The sequence below is a fragment of the Cherax quadricarinatus genome, chromosome 89 (assembly GCF_038502225.1).
Source record: "Cherax quadricarinatus isolate ZL_2023a chromosome 89, ASM3850222v1, whole genome shotgun sequence".
In the NCBI taxonomy this organism is placed as follows: Eukaryota; Metazoa; Arthropoda; class Malacostraca; order Decapoda; family Parastacidae; genus Cherax; species Cherax quadricarinatus.
The window spans coordinates 8651639-8677396 of NC_091380.1; the positions used below are offsets into that span (position 1 = coordinate 8651639).

At 40.0% G+C, this 25758-nt stretch overlaps 1 protein-coding gene across 3 annotated transcripts in view; it reads right to left on the reverse strand.

Moving 5' to 3' along the window:
• The window catches only part of LOC128697300 (structural maintenance of chromosomes protein 1A), an 81799-nt gene that overhangs the window by 46118 nt on the left and 9923 nt on the right, over positions 1-25758 (reverse strand). For all 3 annotated transcript variants that reach the window (XR_011394567.1, XR_011394566.1, XM_070104153.1), the window contains exons 3-8: positions 24521-24669; positions 18942-19110; positions 16828-17040; positions 9439-9661; positions 8670-8956; positions 7903-8114 (exon numbers count right to left, since the gene is read on the reverse strand). Coding sequence is in view for 1 of the 3 variants with exons in the window: in XM_070104153.1 (XP_069960254.1) it covers positions 7903-8114; positions 8670-8956; positions 9439-9661; positions 16828-17040; positions 18942-19110; positions 24521-24669 (1253 nt within the window). In the remaining 2 variants the exon portion in view is untranslated. The remainder of the gene's footprint in view (positions 1-7902; positions 8115-8669; positions 8957-9438; positions 9662-16827; positions 17041-18941; positions 19111-24520; positions 24670-25758) is intronic.

A 25758-nucleotide genomic window follows, 5' to 3' on the forward strand; every position in this document is an offset into this window, starting at 1 on the left:
CAGCCAGGATTGATGGGATAAAGATAGAAATGTTAAAAGCAGGTGGGGATATAGTTTTGGAGTGGTTGGTGCAATTATTTAATAAATGTATGGAAGAGGGTAAGGTACCTAGGGATTGGCAGAGAGCATGCATAGTTCCTTTGTATAAAGGCAAAGGGGATAAAAGAGAGTGCAAAAATTATAGGGGGATAAGTCTGTTGAGTATACCTGGTAAAGTGTATGGTAGAGTTATAATTGAAAGAATTAAGAGTAAGACGGAGAATAGGATAGCAGATGAACAAGGAGGCTTTAGGAAAGGTAGGGGTTGTGTAGACCAGGTGTTTACAGTGAAACATATAAGTGAACAGTATTTAGATAAGGCTAAAGAGGTCTTTGTGGCATTTATGGATTTGGAAAAGGCGTATGACAGGGTGGATAGGGGGGCAATGTGGCATATGTTGCAAGTGTATGGTGTAGGAGGTAGGTTACTGAAAGCAGTGAAGAGTTTTTACGAGGATAGTGAGGCTCAAGTTAGAGTATGTAGGAAAGAGGGAAATTATTTCCCAGTAAAAGTAGGCCTTAGACAAGGATGTGTGATGTCACCATGGTTGTTTAATATATTTATAGATGGGGTTGTAAGAGAAGTAAATGTGAGGGTCTTGGCAAGAGGCATGGAGTTAAAAGATAAAGAATCACACACAAAGTGGGAGTTGTCACAGCTGCTCTTTGCTGATGACACTGTGCTCTTGGGAGATTCTGAAGAGAAGTTGCAGAGATTGGTAGATGAATTTGGTAGGGTGTGCAAAAGAAGAAAATTAAAGGTGAATACAGGAAAGAGTAAGGTTATGAGGATAACAAAAAGATTAGGTGATGAAAGATTGGATATCAGATTGGAGGGAGAGAGTATGGAGGAGGTGAACGTATTCAGATATTTGGGAGTGGACGTGTCAGCGGATGGGTCTATGAAAGATGAGGTGAATCATAGAATTGATGAGGGAAAAAGAGTGAGTGGTGCACTTAGGAGTCTGTGGAGACAAAAGAACTTTGTCCTTGGAGGCAAAGAGGGGAATGTATGAGAGTATAGTTTTACCAACGCTCTTATATGGGTGTGAAGCGTGGGTGATGAATGTTGCAGCGAGGAGAAGGCTGGAGGCAGTGGAGATGTCATGTCTGAGGGCAATGTGTGGTGTGAATATAATGCAGAGAATTCGTAGTTTGGAAGTTAGGAGGAGGTGCGGGATTACCAAAACTGTTGTCCAGAGGGCTGAGGAAGGGTTGTTGAGGTGGTTCGGACATGTAGAGAGAATGGAGCGAAACATAATGACTTCAAGAGTGTATCAGTCTGTAGTGGAAGGAAGGCGGGGTAGGGGTCGGCCTAGGAAAGGTTGGAGGTAGGGGGTAAAGGAGGTTTTGTGTGCGAAGGGCTTGGATTTCCAGCAGGCATGCATGAGCGTGTTTGATAGGAGTGAATGGAGACAAATGGTTTTTAATACTTGACGTGCTGTTGGAGTGTGAGCAAAGTAACATTTATGAAGGGATTCAGGGAAACCGGCAGGCCGGACTTGAGTCCTGGAGATGGGAAGTACAGTGGACCCCCGGTTAACGAACTTTTTTCATTCCAGTAGTATGTTCAGGTGCCAGTACTGACCGAATTTTTACCCATAAGGAATATTGTGAAGTAGATTAGTCCATTTCAGACCCCCAAACATACACGTACAAACGCACTTACATAAATACACTTACATAATTGGTCGCATTTGGAGGTGATCGTTAAGTGGGGGTCCACTGCACAGTGCCCGCACTTTGAAGGAGGGGTGTTAATGTTGCAGTTTAAAAACTGTAGTGTAAAGCACCCTTCTGGCAAGACAGTGATGGAGTGAATGATGGTGAAAGTTTTTCTTTTTCGGGCCACCCTGCCTTGGTGGGAATCGGCCAGTGTGATAATAAAAATAAAAAAATTTTACAATCTCTTTTGCCCCCCTTCCCTTTATATAAAGGGACTATACATGCTCTCTGCCAATCCCTAGGTACCTTCCCCTCTTTCATACATTTATTAAACAAAAGTACCAACCACTCCAACACTATATCCCCCCCTGCTTTTAACATTTCTGTCATGATCCCATCAGTTCCAGCTGCTTTACCCCCTTTCATTCTACGTAATGCCTCACGTACCTCCACCACACTTACATTCTGCTCTTCTTCACTCCTAAAAGATGGTATACCTCCCTGGCCAGTGCATGAAATTACTGCCTCCCTTTCTTCCTCAACATTTAAAAGTTCCTCAAAATATTCTTGCCATCTACCTAATACCTCCCTCTCCCCATCTACTAACTCCCCTACTCTGTTTTTAACTGACAAATCCATACTTTCCCTAGGCTTTCTTAACTTGTTTAACTCACTCCAAAATTTTTTCTTATTTTCATTAAAATTTCTTGACAGTGCCTCTCCCACTCTTTCATCTGCTCTCCTTTTGCACTCTCTCACCACTCTCTTCACCTTTCTTTTACTCTCCATATACTCTGCTCTTCTTATAACACTTCTGCTTTGTAAAAACCTCTCGTAAGCTACCTTTTTCTCTTTTATCACACCCTTTACTTCATCATTCCACCAATCACTCCTCTTTCCTCCTGCCCCCACCCTCCTATAACCACAAACTTCTGCCCCACATTCTAATACTGCATTTTTAAAACTATTCCAACCCTCTTGAAGCCCCCCACTACTCATTTTTGCACTAGTCCACCTTTCTGCCAATAGTCGCTTATATCTCGCCCAAACTTCCTCCTCCCTTAGTTTATACACTTTCACCTCCCTCTTACTTGTTGTTGCCACCTTCCTCTTTTCCCATCTACCTCTTACTCTAACTGTAGCTACAACTAAATAATGATCCGATATATCAGTTGCCCCTCTATAAACATTTACATCCTGGAGCCTACCCATCAACCTTTTATCCACCAATACATAATCTAACAAACTACTTTCATTACGTGCTACATCATACCTTGTATATTTATTTATCCTCTTTTTCATAAAATATGTATTACTTATTACCAAATCTCTTTCTACACATAGCTCAATTAAAGGCTCCCCATTTACATTTACCCCTGGCACCCCAAATTTACCTACTACTCCCTCCATAACATTTTTACCCACTTTAGCATTGAAATCCCCAACCACCATTACTCTCACACTTGATTCAAAACTCCCCACGCATTCACTCAACATTTCCCAAAATCTCTCTCTCCTCTACACTTCTCTCTTCTCCAGGTGCATACACACTTACTATAACCCACTTTTCACATCCAATCTTTATTTTACTCCACATAATCCTTGAATTTATACATTTGTAGTCCCTCTTTTCCTGCCATAGCTTATCCTTCAACATTATTGCTACTCCTTCTTTAGCTCTAACTCTATTTGAAACCCCTGACCTAATCCCATTTATTCCTCTCCATTGAAACTCTCCCACCCCCTTCAGCTTTGTTTCACTTAAAGCCAGGACATCCAGTTTCTTCTCATTCATAACATCCACAATCATCTCTTTCTTATCATTTGCACAACATCCACGCACATTCAGACTTCCCACTTTGACAATTTTCTTCTTCTTATTCTTTTTAGTAATCTTTACAGGAAAAGGGGTTACTAGCCCATTGTTCCCGGCATTTTAGTTGATTTTACAACACGCATGGCTTACGGAGGAAAGATTCTTATTCCACTTCCCCATGTATATAAAAGGAAAAGTAATAAGACCAAGAACTATTAAGATAAAATCAAAGAAAACTCAGATGAGTGTGTATAAATAAACGTGTACATGTATGTGTAGTGTGACCTAAGTGTAAGTAGAAGTAGCAAGACATGCCTGTAATCTTGCATATTTATGAGACAGACAGAAGACATCAGCAATCCTACCATCATGTAAAACAATTACAGGCTTTCGTTTTACACTCACTTGGCAGGACGGTAGTACCTCTCTGGGTGGTTGCTGTCTACCAACCTATTCCACACAAAATTTATACTATGAGCTAACACAATATATGAGATTTACACCAATGGAAAGAACAAATGAGATCTGAAGGCCACTCTGACCTAGAAAATCACTCGTTGCTTTTGGCATTAAAAAGATAAATAAGAACCTACATAAAAGCATTCAAGCATAACAACTGTAACAAAAAATAAAAACTGCTAGCACAAACACATACACAGTTCCAGAAAACAGTCGCACTAAATTAAAATGATATAGTTTACCCAGAATTTGGAAGGCTAGGTAAAAGAGGGAAATGAAAAGTGAATATAGAAAAAGAGTAACGTGATGAGTGACAAAATCGTGGCAATGACAGATTAAATACGGATGTATTTCGATATACAGGTCTCCCTCAACATTCACGTTGTCAACTTTCACAGGCTTCACACATTCGCGAATTCCCAACCGCCAAATTCCCAGCCACCAAATTCCCAGCCGCCAAATCATATTTAAGTTTCCCGCCACCTGCGAGTCCCTACTACCCTCCCTCCGACCCCCGCAACTGGCAGCCAGCCCTCCCACCACTCAGTGTGGTGAGTGTTTTGTTTGTTCATTATTTGCTATTAAACTACAGTACAAATAATGTAAACCCATTCATGACTGCATATTGGAATGGCTATTCGGACAGGTATTAGACGGTGACATCATGTGTTTACTCTTGAACACTGCAAAGAATTAAACATTTCTGCTACAGCTAATAATAACAATAGTAATAATAATAATAATAATAATAATAATAATAATAATAATAATAATAATAATAATGATATAACCGAAGAAGGAAATTGTACAAAAATACGAGGGAGTGGTTGACACATCGTCAGTGTGGCTTTGTTTATGCTGGAGTGAACATTAGTCTCCCTGCTCTTCCAAACATTTCGCAATAATTCATTGTGTTTGGTGCTTGTAGATTGAGTGTGACTGGAGTGGTAGAGGCAGTGATTGAGGCAGTGGTATTTAACCCTTTCAGGGTCCAAGGCCCAAATCTGGAGTCACGCACCAGTGTCCAAGAATTTTCAAAAAAAAAATTTGTTATTTTTTCTCATGAAATCGTAGAGAATCTTTTTGTGAAGGTAATAAAACAAAATGTACGAAATTTGGTGGAGAATTGACGAAATTATGTTCTCGCGAATTTTGATGTGTCAGCGATATTTACGAATCGGCGATTTTGCCGACTTTGACTCCCATTTTAGGCCAATTACATTATTCCAATCAACCAAATTCTTAGCTATTTCACTAGTATTACTTCTATTCTATCGATTGAGCACAAGAAATTGCCAAGTCAACTGTTTCAACTACAAAATAAAGTGATCGGAAATTGTTAATTTGGCCAATTTAACACAAAGTTCAAAATATTCCAATTTCAAAATAGGGTCCAGAATAAACAATGTAGGCATTCCTGGCACTAAACTAACATTTCCTCTGTTCATTAGTTATGTTTTGAGGCTTTACAAATAAATTCCATTTTTATTTTTTATTCACATAATGAATTTTTATTCACACCAAAAAATAGAAGATTTACTGTTATGCAATACTGTAATAATTGTATAAATATCATCACCATATTTGTGAATGTATATTAGACCCACCAGCTGACGTGTATTAGATGTGTGAGGTCGTTTGTTTACTCTTGAATATCGGCAAAAATTTAACATTTCCGCTACTTTGAGCTCAGTTTCAAGCCATTTCCAGTGCTAAAACCAATCAAAATCATCTCTATTTCTGTAATATGTCTTCCATTCTATCAAATGAGACCAAGAAATCGCAAATACAACTATAAAAAACATACGAAAAAACACTGCAAAGTTGCTGTTTTAATCGAAAAATCATGATTTCAGTTTTTTTCTCTCATTATACACAGTGTGCTGCAGGATCTGTTTTATGTGGTGCACACATACCACATAGATGTATTCTCTCATATCTAGGCCCAAATGTACCACTCACAGTTTATCAGAGTGAGCTGAGCTCATGGCGTAGATCTACGGTTTGGACACTCACCGTAAAGCCGTAGATCTACGGGACGGACCCTGAAAGGGTTAATACCATACATGTTAATAATAATACATGTTATTAATAATATGTACTATTATTATTTATAACATAAATGTTATTAAATACATACATGTTAATAATAATACGGGGTAGGGGTCGTCCTCGAAAGGGTTGGAAAGAGGGGGTAAAGGAGGTTTTGTGGGCAAGGGGCTTGGACTTCCAGCAAGCGTGCGTGAGCGTGTTAGATAGGAGTGAATGGAGACGAATGGTACTTGGGACCTGACGATCTGTTGAAGTGTGAGCAGGGTAATATTTAGTGAAGGGATTCAGGGAAACCGGTTATTTTCATATAGTCGGACTTGAGTCCTGGAAATGGGAAGTACAATGCCTGCACTTTAAAGGAGGGGTTTGGGATATTGGCAGTTTGGAGGGATATGTTGTGTATCTTTATGTGTGTATGCTTCTAGACTGTTGTATTCTGAGCGCCTCTGCAAAAACAGTGATAATGTGCGAGTGTGGTGAAAGTGTTGAATGATGATGAAAGTATTTTCTTTTTGGGGATTTTCTTTCTTTTTTGGGTCACCCTGCCTCGGTGGGAGACGGCCGACTTGTTGAAAAAAAAAAAAAAATTAATAATAACATGTACTACTATTATTTATAACATATATGTTATTAAATACCACTGCCTCAACCGCTGAATTATTGTGAAATGTTTGGAAGAGCAGGGAGACTAATGTTCACTCCAGCATAAACAAAGTCACACTGACGATGTGTCAACCACTCCCTCGTATTTTTGTACAATTTCCTTCTTCAATTATATCGTATTTATTATTATTATTATTACTATTGTTATTATTAGCAATAGCAGAAATGTTCGATTCTTTGCTGTGTTCAAGAGTAAACACATGATGTCACCGTCTAATACCTTTCCTAATAGCCATTCCAATATGCAGTCATGAATGGGTTTACATTACTTATTCTGTAGTTTAATAGCAAATAATGAACAAACAAAACACTCACCACACTGAGTGGTGGGAGGGCTGGCTGCCAGTTGTGGGGGTCGGAGGGAGGGTAGTAGGGACTCGCAGTGGTGGAGTCTGTGGTATTTAATAACATACATGTTATTAAATAACATACGTTATTAAAGCATAACATGTATATATTTAGTACAATTTACGACGTTTTCATGTATTTTATGATTGTTCATGGTTCAACAAGTTAAGGAAGCAGTATTGTAATATATTTCCCTACAATATATTGGGGCACCAAACATTCACGGTTTTTCAACATTCGTGAGGCTCTTGATCCCCTAACCCTCGCGAATGTTGAGGGAGACCTGTATAGGGATAGACATGCCAGCAATTTGTGGAATGTTTATCCATGAAGTAAAAAAAAAAAAGGAATGTACCAGATTGTATTGGTACCAACACTTTTATAAGGGTGTGATGCATGAATTTTGAATGCTGCAATGAGATTAGAGACAGTGGAGATGTCATCCTTAAGGGCAATGTGAGGTGTGAATATCATGCAGAGAATTCGGAGCGTAGAAATTAAAAGGCAATATGGGGTCATGAAGGGTATAATTCAGAGGGTTGAGGAGTTGTTAAGGTGATTTAGGCATGAAGAGAGGGAGACTGATGAAGAGGTTGTATAAATCTGGGGTGAAAGGTCAAAGGGTAAGGAGTCATTCCAGGAATGGTTGCATGGGGGGGAGGGGGGTACAAGAGTTTTAGGGGCTTGAGCATCCAGCAGGCTCGTGTAAGCATGTTAGATAGGTGTGAATGGAGACAATAGTTTTACTTGACATACTGTTGGAGTTTGAATAACTTTTATGAAGTAAAAGTGTTTCTTCAATTTCGGGCCACCCTACCTCGGTGGGAGACAGACAACGCTAAAAGAAAAAAAATAAGTACCTTTCATGAATGGGATGACACAAATTAACCATACGGTTATAAACACCAGGATACAGCTGCTGAAGTTTTTCAACAACCTCCTGCTGTTTACTCCGGTTGACAGCATCATGGTGGGATGTCTGAGCTTCATCCAGCTGTTGAGTTACACTCTCCAGTTCCTGCTTGATCACCTCTAATCTTTCATTGCTTTGTGTAACATTGTCTGCCAATTCCTATTAAAGAAAAAAGATCTGATGTATAAATATACAGTGGACCCCCGCATAACGATTACCTCCGAATGCGACCAATTATGTAAGTGTATTTATGTAAGTGCGTTTGTACGTGTATGTTTGGGGGTCTGAAATGGACTAATCTACTTCACAATATTTCTTATGGGAACAAATTCGGTCAGTACTGGCACCTGAACATACTTCTGGAGTGAAAAAATATCGTTAACCGGGGGTCCACTGTATAACAGAGCAACAATAACAATTTTTTTTCAACAAACCAGCCACATCCCACTGAGGTAGGGTGACCTAAAAAGAAAAACAAGTTTCTCTTTTAAATTTAGTAATTTATAAGAAGGGGTTACTTGCCACTTGCTCCTAGTAATAACATTATACTACATAAAATAATTTTAGAATAATGTGAAAGGATGGCAGAGAACTGGTATTTACATATGACTTATCACAGCATCCTAGCACACCAGATATACTATACCAGTGTTGTTTCTGACTGATCTATGTACTCAGTTAACTTTTCATCCTGATACACTGGATATACTATACCTGTCTTATCCTCTTCTGATCCTCCAGTGTTGCTTCAGACTGATCTATGTACTCAGTTAACTTTTCTAATCTCTTCTGTGCCTCTTCTTTCTCGTGTCCCTTTCGTTCCACTTTATGCTCGATCTCAGAGATACACCGCTGGGTATTACTGAGGCGATCTTGGTCCAGTTTCTGCTCTCGGTTAAGAGAGGCCAGCTCCTGTATGTACTGTGCTGACTGGGCTGCTGCAGTGCTCTTTAGTTGGTTATACTCTCTGACTTTTGCTTCTTCTAGCTCGATACTTTTGCCTGTAACGAAATAGCAAGAAAAGATGCAAGTTGAAATGTGAGTCAGGGGAGGACAGCACCAATCCTTGATGAAATGATAACTGAATGCACCCAATGGAGGCAATGAAAGAAGGACTTTGAAAGGGATGCATTATGTACCAATGGTAACAATGAAAATAGGACTTTGAAAGGGATGCATTATGTACCAATGGTAGCAATGAAAGTAGGACTTTGAAAAGGATGCATTATGTACCAATGGTGGCAATGAAAGTAGGACTTTGAAAATGATGCATTATATACCAATGGTAGCAATGAAAGTAGGACTTTGACAGGGATACATTATATCTTGATCAGTGCATAAACATCTTTTGCTATGATTATGTCACAGAAAGTCTGCTAGTGCCAGGCTTGTCTGCTGAGTTTGGCTGCAAATGTCTGAGAGACTAACTTTACACACAGCCTATATACTCTAATGGTCTCTGAAGACTCAAAAGCATACACACCCTGACTCTCAGTTTCCTCAGAGATCTTAACTTCAAACTCGGCCCTTTTCTTCTGTACTTCCTCTAGTTTCTCCTCCAAATCTTTGATGGTGTCAGCGTGAGAGTGGTGTGCCTTCGTGGCCTGGGAAAGTGACTTGCGGTCCATTTCGATAGTCTTCTGTAGGTGAGCTGTTTTTACCTTGGCACTAATAACAGCCATTCTTTTTTTATTTACTTCAGTTTCCTGTCAAGGGAGTATAACCTATTATAGAGGAGTAACAATTGGCCTTAATTTCTTAAGAACAATTCCAGAAATTTAAATCTTGCTAAAAAATGTGCTAAATTACAAATTACTGTTATCCTAAATTGCTGCACACTAATACATAATGCAGAGATCAAAGTATTACATTTTTTTTTAATACTCGGCTGTTTCCCACCAGGGCAAGGTGATGCGAAAAAGAAGGAACAAAACATCTGAACATGAAAAATTTCCTTACAAGACTTCCCTTAAAGGCTTATGATCCAAGGAGCTAGAGCTACTCTCCACTTCCCCAGATCAAACCTGATTATTTCTCGTTCTCAAGGTGCTCTATATCTCTTATAGGTTTTGTAGTTCACATGAATATAATAACTCCACATTACCACATAGTCTTGCAATCCTCCTACATTCTTAAACTTTCAAATACTTTTTTTGGTTTGAAAACCAATAAGTTGAAGATTGGGACACTTATTCAACATATGGGAACCTTTATTAAGTAAACGTTTTGCCACACAGTGGCTTCATCATGTATCAAGATCATGGGATCTTGATACAAGGAATTCTTCAATACTTGTCCAACCTTTGGACGATGACCTACTTACACTAGTGGATGATTCCACTGTGATCTCACCACCTCCTGCTTCGATTCACCACTTCTCTGGCCATATGCTGCACTTTTCTACAAGAATGATGGACTGAACACATTGTATTGGACTGATGAAGTCACTGTGTGGTGAAACATTTCCTTAATAAAGATTCCCATATGTTGCATAAATGTCTCAATCTTCAAATACGTACTTTGTTTATTTTCAACACTCTGGCCATATCCCACCGAGGAAGGTAACCCACAAAGAAAAACGAAAGTTTTTCTTTTTAAATTTAGTAATTTATACAGAAGGGGTTACTAGCCCACTTTCAAATATATAAGAAAATAATCATTTTACAACATATGATAGAGTGTACTCCAGATATGTTGCTGCATATAATGAGCTCAAGTATACCCTCCCTTTTCCCCACAAGTTCAACTAGGTAAGTGCAAATATAATAAATTCTTGATTTAACGGCCCTCAATTTAATGTACTCTGGTAATACAGGTCAACTGATTTGGAAACAATGGACAAAGTCTACTGGTTACAGAAAAGTCCAATATTATGATCATGGCTAAACAATATTATGATCAAGGCAAAACAATATTACAATGATCTAGGTTTAACAATATTATGATGACCAAGGTTAAACAATATTATGATGATCAAGGCTGAACAATCTCATCTCTATCCACCACATCATTATCACTCGTAACCCGGAAAGATGACATATACAAAAGGTTTACAGAGGAGTGGAGAACTGGTAACCTGGAAAGGTGACATACACAAAGAGGTTGACAGAGGTAGTCGTGAGAGTGGCATTTAAACTCAGTGGTAGTGTTTTCAGCTCAGCCTGTAATTTCACAAATGTAAAAAAAAAAAATAAAAAAAATATGGAACAAGATATCTAAGATGTAACACTAGAAATTATAGGACCAAAGACAGTAAAGATCCCATCAAAAAAATATATAGATAAGATAAAGGGATAATAGAGGTAGAAGGTTGGTAGACAGCAACTGCCCAAGGAGGTACTACCGTCCTGCCAAGTGAGTGTAAAACGAAAGCCTGTAATTGTTTTACACGATGGTAGGATTGCTGGTGTCTTTTTTTCTGTCTCATAAACATGCAAGATTTCAGGTATGTCTTGCTACTTCTACTTACACTTAGGTCACACTACACATACATGTACAAGCATTTATATATACATACCCCTCTGGGTTTTCTTCTATTTTCTTTCTAGTTCTTGTTCTTGTCTATTTCCTCTTATCTCCATGGGGAAGTGGATCAGAATTCTTCCTCCGTAAGCCATGCGTGTTGTAAGAGGCGACTAAAATGCCAGGAGCAAGGTGCTAGTAACCCCTTCTCCTGTATATATTACTAAATGTAAAAGGAGAAACTTTCGTTTTCTCTTTTGGGCCACCCCGCCTCGGTGGGATACGGCCGGTGTGTTGAAAGAAGAAACATGCAAGATTTCAGGTATGTCTTGTTACTTCTACTTACACTTAGGTCACACTACACTTGCATGTTTTTTTTTTTTTTCTACAAGTCGGTCGTCTCCCACCGAGGCAGGGTGACCCAAAAAAGAAAGAAAATCCCCAAAATACTTTCATCATCATTCAACACTTTCACCACACTCACACATTATCACTGCTTTTGCAGAGGTGCTCAGAATACAACAGTTTAGAAGCATATACGTATAAAGATACACAACATATCCCTCCAAACTGCCAATATCCCAAACCACTCCTTTGAAGTGCAGGCATTGTACTTGCATGTACAAGCATATATATACACACCCCTCTGGGTTTTCTTCTATTTTCTTACTAGTTCTTTTCCTTGTTAATTTCCTCTTATCTCTATGGGGAAGTGGAACAGAATTCTTCCTCTGTAAGCTATACGTGTTGTAAGAGTCAACTAAAATGCCGGGAGCAAGGGGTTAGTAACCCCTTCTGTATAAATTACTAAATTTAAAAAGAGAAACTTCCGTTTTTCTTTTTGGGCCACCCTGCCTTGGTGGGATACGGCTGGTTTGTTGAAAAAAAAAATATAGGGATAATATAGGTAGTAGGTTGGTAGACAGCAACCACCCAGGGAAGTACTACCGTCCTGCCAGATGACTGTGAAACAAAAACCTGTAACTGTTTTGCATGATGGTAGGATTGCTGGTTTTCTTTTTCTGTCTCATAAACACGCTAGATAACAGGGATATCTTGCTACTCCTACTTACACTTTGGTCACACTTCACAGACACGCACATGCATATATATATATACATACATCTAGGTTTTTCTCCTTATTCTAAATAGCTCTTGTTCTTTATTATTTCTTCTATTGTCCATGGGGAAGTGGAAAAGAATCTTTCCTCCGTAAGCCATGCGTGTCGTATGAGGCGACTAAAATGCCGGGAGCAATGGGCTAGTAACCCCTTCTCCTGTATACATTTACTAAAAAAGAGAAGAAGAAAAACTTTATAAAACTGGGTTGTTTAAATGTGCGTGGATGTAGTGCGGATGACAAGAAACAGATGATTGCTGATGTTATGAATGAAAAGAAGTTGGATGTCCTGGCTCTAAGCGAAACAAAGCTGAAGGGGGTAGGAGAGTTTCAGTGGGGGGAAATAAATGGGATTAAATCTGGAGTATCTGAGAGAGTTAGAGCAAAGGAAGGGGTAGCAGTAATGTTAAATGATCAGTTATGGAAGGAGAAAAGAGAATATGAATGTGTAAATTCGAGAATTATGTGGATTAAAGTAAAGGTTGGATGCGAGAAGTGGGTCATAATAAGCGTGTATGCACCTGGAGAAGAGAGGAATGCAGAGGAGAGAGAGAGATTTTGGGAGATGTTAAGTGAATGTATAGGAGCCTTTGAACCAAGTGAGAGAGTAATTGTGGTAGGGGACCTGAATGCTAAAGTAGGAGAAACTTTTAGAGAGGGTGTGGTAGGTAAGTTTGGGGTGCCAGGTGTAAATGATAATGGGAGCCCTTTGATTGAACTTTGTATAGAAAGGGGTTTAGTTATAGGTAATACATATTTTAAGAAAAAGAGGATAAATAAGTATACACGATATGATGTAGGGCGAAATGATAGTAGTTTGTTGGATTATGTATTAGTAGATAAAAGACTGTTGAGTAGACTTCAGGATGTACATGTTTATCGAGGGGCCACAGATATATCAGATCACTTTCTAGTTGTAGCTACACTGAGAGTAAAAGGTAGATGGGATACAAGGAGAATAGAAGCATCAGGGAAGAGAGAGGTGAAGGTTTATAAACTAAAAGAGGAGGCAGTTAGGGTAAGATATAAACAGCTATTGGAGGATAGATGGGCTAATGAGAGCATAGGCAATGGGGTCGAAGAGGAATGGGGTAGGTTTAAAAATGTAGTGTTAGAGTGTTCAGCAGAAGTTTGTGGTTACAGGAAAGTGGGTGCAGGAGGGAAGAGGAGCGATTGGTGGAATGATGATGTAAAGAGAGTAGTAAGGGAGAAAAAGTTAGCATATGAGAAGTTTTTACAAAGTAGAAGTGATGCAAGGAGGGAAGAGTATATGGAGAAAAAGAGAGAGGTTAAGAGAGTGGTGAAGCAATGTAAAAAGAGAGCAAATGAGAGAGTGGGTGAGCTGTTATCAACAAATTTTGTTGAAAATAAGAAAAAGTTTTGGAGTGAGATTAACAAGTTAAGGAAGCCTAGAGAACAAATGGATTTGTCAGTTAAAAATAGGAGAGGAGAGTTATTAAATGGAGAGTTAGAGGTATTGGGAAGATGGAGGGAATATTTTGAGGAATTGTTAAATGTTGATGAAGATAGGGAAGCTGTGATTTCGTGTATAGGGCAAGGAGGAATAACATCTTGTAGGAGTGAGGAAGAGCCAGTTGTGAGTGTGGGGGAAGTTCGTGAGGCAGTAGGTAAAATGAAAGGGGGTAAGGCAGCCGGGATTGATGGGATAAAGATAGAAATGTTAAAAGCAGGTGGGGATATAGTTTTGGAGTGGTTGGTGCAATTATTTAATAAATGTATGGAAGAGGGTAAGGTACCTAGGGATTGGCAGAGAGCATGCATAGTTCCTTTGTATAAAGGCAAAGGGGATAAAAGAGAGTGCAAAAATTATAGGGGGATAAGTCTGTTGAGTGTACCTGGTAAAGTGTATGGTAGAATTATAATTGAAAGAATTAAGAGTAAGACGGAGAATAGGATAGCAGATGAACAAGGAGGCTTTAGGAAAGGTAGGGGGTGTGTGGACCAGGTGTTTACAGTGAAACATATAAGTGAACAGTATTTAGATAAGGCTAAAGAGGTCTTTGTGGCATTTATGGATTTGGAAAAGGCGTATGACAGGGTGGATAGGGGGGCAATGTGGCAGATGTTGCAAGTGTATGGTGTAGGAGGTAGGTTACTGAAAGCAGTGAAGAGTTTTTACGAGGATAGTGAGGCTCAAGTTAGAGTATGTAGAAAAGAGGGAAATTTTTTCCCAGTAAAAGTAGGCCTTAGACAGGGATGTGTGATGTCACCGTGGTTGTTTAATATATTTATAGATGGGGTTGTAAGAGAAGTAAATGCGAGGGTCTTGGCAAGAGGCGTGGAGTTAAAAGATAAAGAATCACACACAGGGTGGGAGTTGTCACAGCTGCTCTTTGCTGATGACACTGTGCTCTTGGGAGATTCTGAAGAGAAGCTGCAGAGATTGGTGGATGAATTTGGTAGGGTGTGCAAAAGAAGAAAATTAAAGGTGAATACAGGAAAGAGTAAGGTTATGAGGATAACAAAAAGATTAGGTGATGAAAGATTGAATATCAGATTGGAGGGAGAGAGTATGGAGGAGGTGAACGTATTCAGATATTTGGGAGTGGACGTGTCAGCGGATGGGTCTATGAAAGATGAGGTGAATCATAGAATTGATGAGGGAAAAAGAGTGAGTGGTGCACTTAGGAGTCTGTGGAGACAGAGAACTTTGTCCTTGGAGGCAAAGAGGGGAATGTATGAGAGTATAGTTTTACCAACGCTCTTATATGGGTGTGAAGCATGGGTGATGAATGTTGCAGCGAGGAGAAGGCTGGAGGCAGTGGAGATGTCATGTCTGAGGGCAATGTGTGGTGTGAATATAATGCAGAGAATTCGTAGTTTGGAAGTTAGGAGGAGGTGCGGGATTACCAAAACTGTTGTCCAGAGGGCTGAGGAAGGGTTGTTGAGGTGGTTCGGACATGTAGAGAGAATGGAGCGAGAGAGAATAACTTCAAGAGTGTATCAGTCTGTAGTGGAAGGAAGGCGGGGTAGGGGTCGGCCTAGGAAGGGTTGGAGGGAGGGGGTAAAGGAGGTTTTGTGTGCGAGGGGCTTGGACTTCCAGCAGGCATGCGTGAGCGTGTTTGATAGGAGTGAATGGAGACAAATGGTTTTTAATACTTGACGTGCTGTTGGAGTGTGAGCAAAGTAACATTTATGAAGGGATTCAGGGAAACCGGCAGGCCGGACTTGAGTCCTGGAGATGGGAAGTACAGTGCCTGCACTCTGAAGGAGGGGTGCTAATGTTGCAGTTTAAAAACTGTAGTGTAAAGCACCCTTCTGGCAAGACAGTGATGGAGTGAATGATGGTGAAAGTTTTTCTTTTTCGGGCCACCCTGCCTTGGTGGGAATCGGCCAGTGTGATAATATATGTGATAATATCCATTATTATAAAGGGGTATCCAAAAATTGTGACTTCAGGCACCCAGGAATCAGAAACAATTTAAAAATGAGACAGTAGGTGAAATGTAGGTATTAAGGGTAACAAAATTAGGCAGAAACAGGGAATCCCAACTATGACATCTCAAGGCAGTCCAACCTAACAAAGTAACTAGGCTCATACTTTTCCCAACCCAACTTCTGCTGACCATGCATGCCCTCCCTTGCCACCACCCTCAAGATGTACCTCTCTCACTCTGTTAGGGTAGGTAGGAGTAGTAAGTGATGAGCACCAGGACATCATGTCCAATCCACCCTCCCCGATATCAAGCACTCGTAGCAAGTGCCTTCATGAATCCCAATCATTCACACACTTGCCCCAAAAAAATTAAATCATGGAAATTTTAAGAAGTATCACCTCAACATACGAGTATAAGTTTATTTAGGTAGAGGTCCATACAAGGACAATTATCATACAAAATAACGTATGTAAATTACATAAACCCAAAAAGGTCGAACTGGTTTATTTCCATTGGTAGTGTTACAGTGCAGAGAGTCATCTGAACTGTGATGTCAGAACACGTCTGGCAAGACAGTGATTGACTGAATGACAGTGAAGCATTTCCTCTTTTTTAGGTCACCCTAGCTCAGTGGTAGATGGGTGGTGTGTTAAAAAAAAAGAATAGGTAAATGGAACGAGTTAAGTAAAAATGCAATGGATCTGGACTCAATAGAGGAAGCTTAAAAAGACATCACAAGAGTTCAATCACATCAGTCAGTGGAAAGAGCCAGAGCTCACCCACCTCACCTGCACAATCTCAAGGAGGTACTCATAAACTGATGATGATGACCAAGAGCTGGATCCCACCCGCCCCCACCTCAAACAAACTGAAAAGGTACGTAATTCCCTACCATCTCTCTGATTTTCTCTTCCATTTTGGCCATTTCTGCAGACATGGGGCTTCTTTCTTTTTTCTTTTCTTTCACTGCTTCCTCTGCCTTTTCTTTATTCTGCTTCCTTTTCTGGAGATCTGTCTTCATCTTCTCCAAGTCTCGTTTAAGCTCGCCAATTTCCCTTTCGTTGTGAAATAGACGAAATAGCTGTAGATCCCATTTTTTGTCTCTCTGCCATTAAAAAATATTGGAATGATCAGTTTATGTAAATAGAACAATACCAATAAAAGCATGTCACACAATAATAATAATAATAATAATAATAATCATCAAGCTGGATTGATATCAGGTATATCTTGCTACTTCTACTCACACTTAGGTGACACTACACACGCATGTACATGCATATACATTTGCACACCCATCTGGATTTTCTTTTATTTTCTTAATAGTTCTTGTTCTTCTTTATTTCTTTTTATCTCCATGGGGAAGTGAAACAGGAGTCTTCCTCCATCAGCCATGCGTGTCATAAGAGATGACTAAAATGCCAGGAGCAAGGGGCTAGTAACCACGTCTCCTGTATAAATTAATAAATTTAAAAGACTTTTTTTTTTAATTTTAGATCACTTTGCCTCAATGGGATACAGATGGTTCATTGAAAAAAAAAATCAATATGGGGTCACCAAGGGCATAATTCAGAGTTGAGTTGAAGGGGTTAAGACACAGGATGACAAGTGTATAAATCTGGGGTAGAAGGTTGGAGGGAGGGGGTCAAAGAAGCTTTGAGTTTTGGGGGCTTGAGCATCTAGCAGGCTTGTGTGTGAGTGTGCTAAGAGTGGTTTTTTTAAAGAGTGTGAACAAGGAGTGTGAATAAGTAACTTTTATGAAGTAATTCAGGGAAACTGGTTAGCTGGATTTAAAGTCCTAGAGGTGGGACGGTAGTAGGGGTGGGGGACATTGCAGTCGGAGGGCAATTTGAAAAGTGATGGTCAGCACACTTTTGGCAAGACAGCAATTGTATGAATGATGGTGAATGTATTTTCTTCTTTGAGGTCATCCTTCCTTGGCTGGACATAGCCACTGAGATTAAAATACTATGTATGTAATCAGTTTTGAAAAGTGTTTGTCAGCACAACCTCTATGTTGCAATAACAATGGTTTCTCTCAGGGAACTTCCAAAACATTTACTGAAGCAGCATTCACAGCCTTCAACAAGTATTTAATCACATCAGCCACTGTCCAGCAGAGAATATTGACTCAAGTGAAATACAGTGGACCCCCGGATAACGATCAGCTCCCAACTCGACCAATTATGTAAGTTTATTTTTGTAAGTGCTTTTGTAGGTGTATTTTTAGGGGTCTGAAAAGGACTAATCTAATTCACAATATTTCTTATGGGAACAAATTCAGTCTATAACGGCACCCAAACAGACTTCTGGATTGAAATAATATCGTTATGCGGGGGTCCACTGTACATGGGATCAAGCCCTACCCATTCTGTGATTTAATTCATATTTCTTATTGCAAATACAGGCATGTGTTAGTGTGTTAGATAGGAGTGAATGGAGACGAACAGTTTTTGGGACTTGACGAGCTGTGGAGTGTGAGCAGGGTAATATTTTGTGAAGGGATTCAGGGAACCTGGTTAGCCAGACTTGAGTCCTGTAGGTGGGAAGTACAGTGCCTGCACTTTAAAGGAGGAGTTTAGGATATGTGCTGTTTAAAGTGACATCTAAACTGTCATATCAGTGTACCTCTGAAAAGACAGTGATAGTATGAATGATGGTAAAAGTGTTTCTTTTTTGGGTCACCCTGGCTCAGCGGGAGACAGCCAGCACGTTATATAAAAATAAAGTTTATAGCAACATGATACACTGTTTATACAGAAATGGGTGACACTTGAGTGCATGTTAAAAACCCATGGTTATGTAGGTAATAAAATTTTTTATAATTAATAAGATTTATAATAGTGAGGTAGCAAAAAACAAATAACAGTATTACAATTAGTATAATTTAGTAATGATAATGGTTTTATTTCAGTATACAACAACAACTCAATTGAAAGCCAATGAAAACATGGAACACTGAAAATAGGTGCTGTATAGGAGAGGCCCTCCTGTAATTGAGCTTACCAGTTCATTCTTTAACCTCTGGTACTTCTCAGCTTCCTCCTTGTCGTGCTCAACTTCCTTACGTTCAGCTGTGATCCCTTTTTTCTTCTTGTATGTAAAACTGGTATCCAGTTCGGCCTGCAGCATCTCAGCCTTCAACCTGTCATATTCTCTTTTCAGCCCCACAGACCTGGTAATAAAAAAAATCCCTGTACTGTATTAACAACTTTCTGTACAACGTGGTACAGCAAAACACCTAATCATAACATCTATCGATTGACAAACAAAATAGGCCTTTAAAAACAAACGAGCGAATGAGTGATAAAATTACAATAAATATACGTATACAGTCTCTCCACGGGGAAGTGGAACAGAATTCTTCCTCCGTAAGCTATGCATGTTGTAAGAAGCGACTAAAATGCCAGGAGCAAGGGGCTAGTAACCCCTTCTCTTGTATATATTACTAAATGTAAAAGAAGAAACTTTCGTTTTTCCTTTTGGGCCACCCCGCCTCGGTGGGATATGGCCGGTGTTTTGAAAGAAGATATACAGAGGCTTCTATGGTCAATGCAGAATCTTTTGTAATAAAATATTAAATTTGGCTTGAAACATACTCCCCTACTCTGTTTTTAACTGACAAATCCATTCATTCCCTAGGCTTTCTTATCTTGTTTAATTCACTCAAAAAATTTTTCTTATTTTCATTAAAATTTCTTGACAGTGCCTCTCCCACTCTATCATCTGCTCTCCTTTTGCACTCTCTCACCATTCTCTTCACCTTTCTTTTACTCTCCATATACTCTACAGCGACAGCAACCACCCAGGGAAGTACTACCGTCCTGCCAGATGACTGTGAAACAGAAACCTGTAACTGTTTTGCATGATGGTAGGATTGCTGGTTTCTTTTTCTGTCTCATAAAAATGCTAGATAACAGGGATATCTTGCTACTCCTACTTACACTTTGGTCACACTTCACAGACATGCACATGCATATATATATATACATACATCTAGGTTTTTCTCCTTTTTCTAAATAGCTCTTGTTCTTCTTTATTTCTTCTATTGTCCATGGGGAAGTGGAAAAGAATCTTTCCTCCGTAAGCCATGCGTGTCATATGAGGCGACTAAAATGCCGGGAGGAATGGGCTAGTAACCCCTTCTCCTGTAGACATTTACTAAAAAAGAGAAGAAGAAAAACTTTATAAAACTGGGATGCTTGAATATGCGTGGATGTAGTGCGGATGACAAGAAACAGATGATTGATGTTATGAATGAAAAGAAGTTGGATGTCCTGGCCCTAAGCGAAACAAAGCTGAAGGGGCTAGGGGAGTTTCGGTGGGGGGAAATAAATGGGATTAAATCTGGGGTATCTGAGAGAGTTAGAGCAAAGGAAGGGGTGGCAGTAATGTTGAAGGATCAGTTATGGAAGAAGAAAAGAGAATATGAATGTGTAAATTCAAGAATTATGTGGATGAAAGTAAAGGTTGGATGCGAAAAGTGGGTCATAATAAGCGTGTATGCACCTGGAGAAGAGAGGAATGTAGAGGAGAGAGAGAGATTTTGGGAGATGTTAAGTGAATGTATAGGAGCCTTTGAACCAAGTGAGAGAGTAATTGTGGTAGGGGACCTGAATGCTAAAGTAGGAGAAACTTTTAGAGAGGGTGTGGTAGGTAAGTTTGGGGTGCCAGGCATAAATGATAATGGGAGCCCTTTGATTGAACTTTGTATAGAAAGGGGTTTAGTTATAGGTAATACATATTTTAAGAAAAAGAGGATAAATAAGTATACAAGATATGATGTAGGGTGAAATGACAGTAGTTTGTTGGATTATGTATTAGTAGATCAAAGACTGTTGAGTAGACTTCAGGATGTACATGTTTATAGAGGGGCCACAGATATATCAGATCACTTTCTAGTTGTAGCTACACTGAGAGTAAAAGGTAGATGGGATACAAGGAGAATAGAAGCATCAGGGAAGAGAGAGGTGAAGGTTTATAAACTAAAAGAGGAGGCAGTTAGGGTAAGATATAAACAGCTACTGGAGGATAGATGGGCTAATGAGAGCATAGGCAATGGGGTCGAAGAGGTATGGGGTAGGTTTAAAAACGTAGTGTTAGAGTGTTCAGCAGAAGTTTGTGGTTACAGGAAAGTGGATGCGGGAAGGAAGAGGAGCGATTGGTGGAATGATGATGTAAAGAGAGTAGTAAGGGAGAAAAAGTTAGCATATGAGAAGTTTTTACAAAGTAGAAGTGATGCAAGGAGGGAAGAGTATATGGAGAAAAAGAGAGAGGTTAAGAGAGTGGTGAAGCAATGTAAACAGAGCAAATGAGAGAGTGGGTGAGTTATCAACAAATTTTGTTGAAAATAAGAAAAAGTTTTGGAGTGAGATTAACAAAGTTAAGGAAGCCTAGAGAACAAATGGATTTGTCAGTTAAAAATAGGAGAGGAGAGTTATTAAATGGAGAGTTAGAGGTATTGGGAAGATGGAGGGAATATTTTGAGAAATTGTTAAATGTTGATGAAGATAGGGAAGCTGTGATTTCGTTTATAAGGCAAGGAGGAATAACATCTTGTAGGAGAGAGGAAGAGCCAGTTGTGAGTGTGGGGGAAGTTCGTGAGGCAGTAGGTAAAATGCAAGGGGGTAAGGCAGCCGGGATCGATGGGATAAAGCTAGAAATGTTAAAAACAGGTGGGGATATAGTTTTGGAGTGATTGGTGCAATTATTTAATAAATGTATGGAAGAGGGTAAGGTACCTAGGGACTGGCAGAGAGCAGTGGCTAAAGCGACGGGCTGGAGTTTTGAGACTCTATGACCGCGGGTTCAATCCCGGCCGGGGGTATGGTATGCATAGTTCCTTTGTATAAAGGCAAAGGGGACAAAAGAGTGCAAAAATTATAGGGGGATAAGTCTGCTGAGTATACCTGGTAAAGTGTATGGTAGAGTTATTATTGAAAGAATTAAGAGTAAGACGGAGAATAGGATAGCAGATGAACAAGGAGGCTTTAGGAAAGGTAGGGGATGTGTGGACCAGGTGTTTACAGTGAAACATATAAGTGAACAGTATTTAGATAAGGCTAAAGAGGTCTTTGTGACATTTATGGATTTGGAAAAGGCGTATGACAGGGTGGATAGGGGGGCAATGTGGCAGATGTTGCAGGTGTATGGTGTAGGAGGTAGGTTACTGAAAGCAGTGAAGAGTTTTTACGAGGATAGTGAGGCTCAAGTTAGAGTATGTAGGAAAGAGGGAAATTATTTCCCAGGAAAAGTAGGCCTTAGACAAGGATGTGTGATGTCACCATGGTTGTTTAATATATTTATAGATGGGGTTGTAAGAGAAGTAAATGCGAGGGTCTTGGCAAGAGGCGTGGAGTTAAAAGATAAAGAATCACACATAAAGTGGGAGTTGTCACAGTTGCTCTTTGCTGATGACACTGTGCTCTTGGGAGATTCTGAAGAGAAGTTGCAGAGATTGGTGGATGAATTTGGCAGGGTGTGCGAAAGAAGAAAATTAAAAGTGAATACAGGAAAGAGTAAGGTTATGAGGATAACAAAAAGATTAGGTGATGAAAGATTGGATATCAGATTGGAGGGAGAGAGTATGGAGGAGGTGAATGTATTCAGATATTTGGGAGTGGACGTGTCAGCGGATGGGTCTATGAAAGATGAGGTGAATCATAGAATTGATGAGGGGAAAAGGGTGAGTGGTGCACTTAGGAGTCTGTGGAGACAAAGAACTTTGTCCTTGGAGGCAAAGAGGGGAATGTATGAGAGTATAGTTTTACCAACTCTCTTATATGGGTGTGAAGCATGGGTGATGAATGTTGCAGCGAGGAGAAGGCTGGAGGCATTGGAGATGTCATGTCTGAGGGCAATGTGTGGTGTGAATATAATGCAGAGAATTCGTAGTTTGGAAGTAAGGAGGAGGTGCGGGATTACCAAAACTGTTGTCCAGAGGGCTGAGGAAGGGTTGTTGAGGTGGTTCGGACATGTAGAGAGAATGGAGCGAAACAGTGTGACTTCAAGAGTGTATCAGTCTGTAGTGGAAGGAAGGCGGGGTAGGGGTCGGCCTAGGAAAGGTTGGAGGGAGGGGGTAAAGGAGGTTTTGTGTGCAAGGGGCTTGGACTTCCAGCAAGCATGCGTGAGTGTGTTTGATAGGAGTGAATGGAGACAAATGGTTTTTAATACTTGACGTGCTGTTGGAGTGTGAGCAAGGTAACATTTACGAAGGGGTTCAGAGAAACCGGCAGGCCGGACTTGAGTCCTGGAGATGGGAAGTACAGTGCCTGCACTCTGAAGGAGGGGTGTTAATGTTGCAGTTTAAAAACTGTAGTGTAAAGCACCCTTCTGGCAAAACAGTGATGGAGTGAATGATGGTGAAAGTTTTTCTTTTTCGGGCCACCCTGCCTTGGTGGGAATCGGCCAGTGTGATAATAATAATACTCTACTCCTTATGTTCGATAATTTTTATAGGAGGAGAGGTTACAAGGCCTAATTATTACTATTATACAGGTTGTCAAAAAAATAAACTCATTTGCTGGGTCCTCCTACCTTAGTGGGAAATGGCTGGTGTTAAAAAAAATATCATAATTAAGAGTGGCCATAAATGGAGACTCGACCTTATGTCTGCTTTGTGTGAGAGACATCATACCTATTTACACTCACCTAATACTCTTTTAATAGATATTTTCTCTCTACTTTGAAGAAGGTTGTTGATACTCTTTCAGCATTCTTCATATTATGATCATGGGGAGCGCTAAACCCGTAGGGATTATACAGCGCCCATAAGGGGGGAGGGGGTGATGGAAGGTATTCAAGTTCAATTCAAGGACCTGGAGCTCAGATCCAAGTCCCTAGATCAGTGGTGTTCATTGTGCGGCTCGCGATGACTCAATTCACGGCTCGTGTCTACTTTTTCTCATTTACTATATTGCACCAGCAGCTCAGTACTACTTAATTCAGTTGAGTTACGCTAACTTGCAGTAGTTGCGACTCTCTCAATGTGTTTAACCGAAGTGGCTCTCTTGCAAAAATTAGTGAATAACACTGCCCTAGATCAAGAGCCCCTAACAAGCATCAAGGACCCTCCCTTGTAGGGAATATTCTTCATAAAACAGATAAGAGATAAAAAGATACGTATAGACAAATTACAATAACACAACATGCAAGCAAGACTTCAAATTACACCTTCAGTTACCGTAGGGCCCCACTTATACAGCAGGTTAGGTTCTGGGCTATTGGTGTAGAGTGAAAGGCGCTGTAAAACAAAATTCAACCTTTTCACTTTCAGATGCATATAAAAGCCTGCTAATTAATTTACACTATCATATTTTAAGTGAGTAATGGAGCTAAGCCTAAAAAATGCATATACAATACACACATTACTTTAAAATATTTTTGTTCTTAGCTTGGAGGAAGTCTGAATAAATGAAGAATCGGTATAACTGAAAACTGCTGTATTAGTGAAACGCTGTAAAGAGAAGCACTGTAAAGTGGGGCGCCCTTATAACAGGATACGTAATCTAGATTGCAAATTACACCTCCAACTGCTTATTGCAAAGATAGCAGATAGTATAAGTAATCATCTCACAGAGTCTTACCCGCACATTTCTTCAAAGAGCACTGTTCTCTCCTTGGGATTCTTCATCGCTATGGACTCTATTGCTCCCTGGAACACCAAGAAATTTTTGGCCTTCACGTTTATCCCCAGATCTTCCAGTTCCTTCATGTACATCTTGCCGCTCACAGGCTATATAAAGAAATTAAAACATACCAAGATGAAGAAAATATACAGTAGAACCCCCTGTATCCACTAATTCAGTATCTGCGGTTTCAGTTGGTTTACTGTGGCTCAAAAATACCTCTTAATTTTGGATCATAATGGCCCCAAACCATTTAAGTAGAGAAGCTGCCAGATCATCAGAGCCTAAGAGAAGCCATGAAGTACTTCTCATTAGTGAAAAAGTGATAATTTTCCACTTACAGTGTGAAACAGAATGACTTCAAGAGTGTATCAGTCTGTAGTGGAAGGAAGGCGGGGTAGGGGTCGGCCTAGGAAAGGTTGGAGGGAGGGGGTAAAGGAGGTTTTGTGTGTGAGGGGCTTGGACTTCCAGCAGGCATGCGTGAGCGTGTTTGATAGGAGTGAATGGAGACAAATGATTTTTAATACTTGACATGCTGTTGGAGTGTGAGCAAGGTAACATTTATGAAGGGATTCAGGGAAACCGGCAGGCCGGACTTGAGTCCTGGAGATGGGAAGTACAGTGCCTGCACTCTGAAGGAGAGGTGTTAATGTTGCAGTTTAAAAACTGTAGTGTAAAGCACCCTTCTGGCAAGACAGTGATGGAGTGAATGATGGTGAAAGTTTTTCTTTTTCGGGCCACCCTGCCTTGGTGGGAATCAGCCAGTGTGTTAATAATAAAAAAACTTTATAATAGGTATGCATAGGACTTATATATAGAATATTCTACTATTAGTGGCTTCAATATTCACAGCAGGTCCTTCGAACATATTCCCTGCCGATATGGGGGTCCTATTGTATTTAAAGCTACCTGTACTCACCTAATTGTAGTTGCAGGGGTCGAGACTCAGCTCCTGGCCCTGCCTGTGCTTGTGTATCTAGACACACTGGTATATTAGTAAGGTGGCCACTATGTTTTTACAGGGTATAAACACTTGAGCCATATGTGAAATTTTGCTGTGACATGCGAGAGGGCAAATGCCCCTCTAGCCTCTAGCCATAACAATTACGGGTTAAGAGATTTTTTATTATTATTCTTATAGTGGAGAAAAACTTAACAAAAGGGGTCATACAGTACTTTGAGAGTGGGAGGCCATC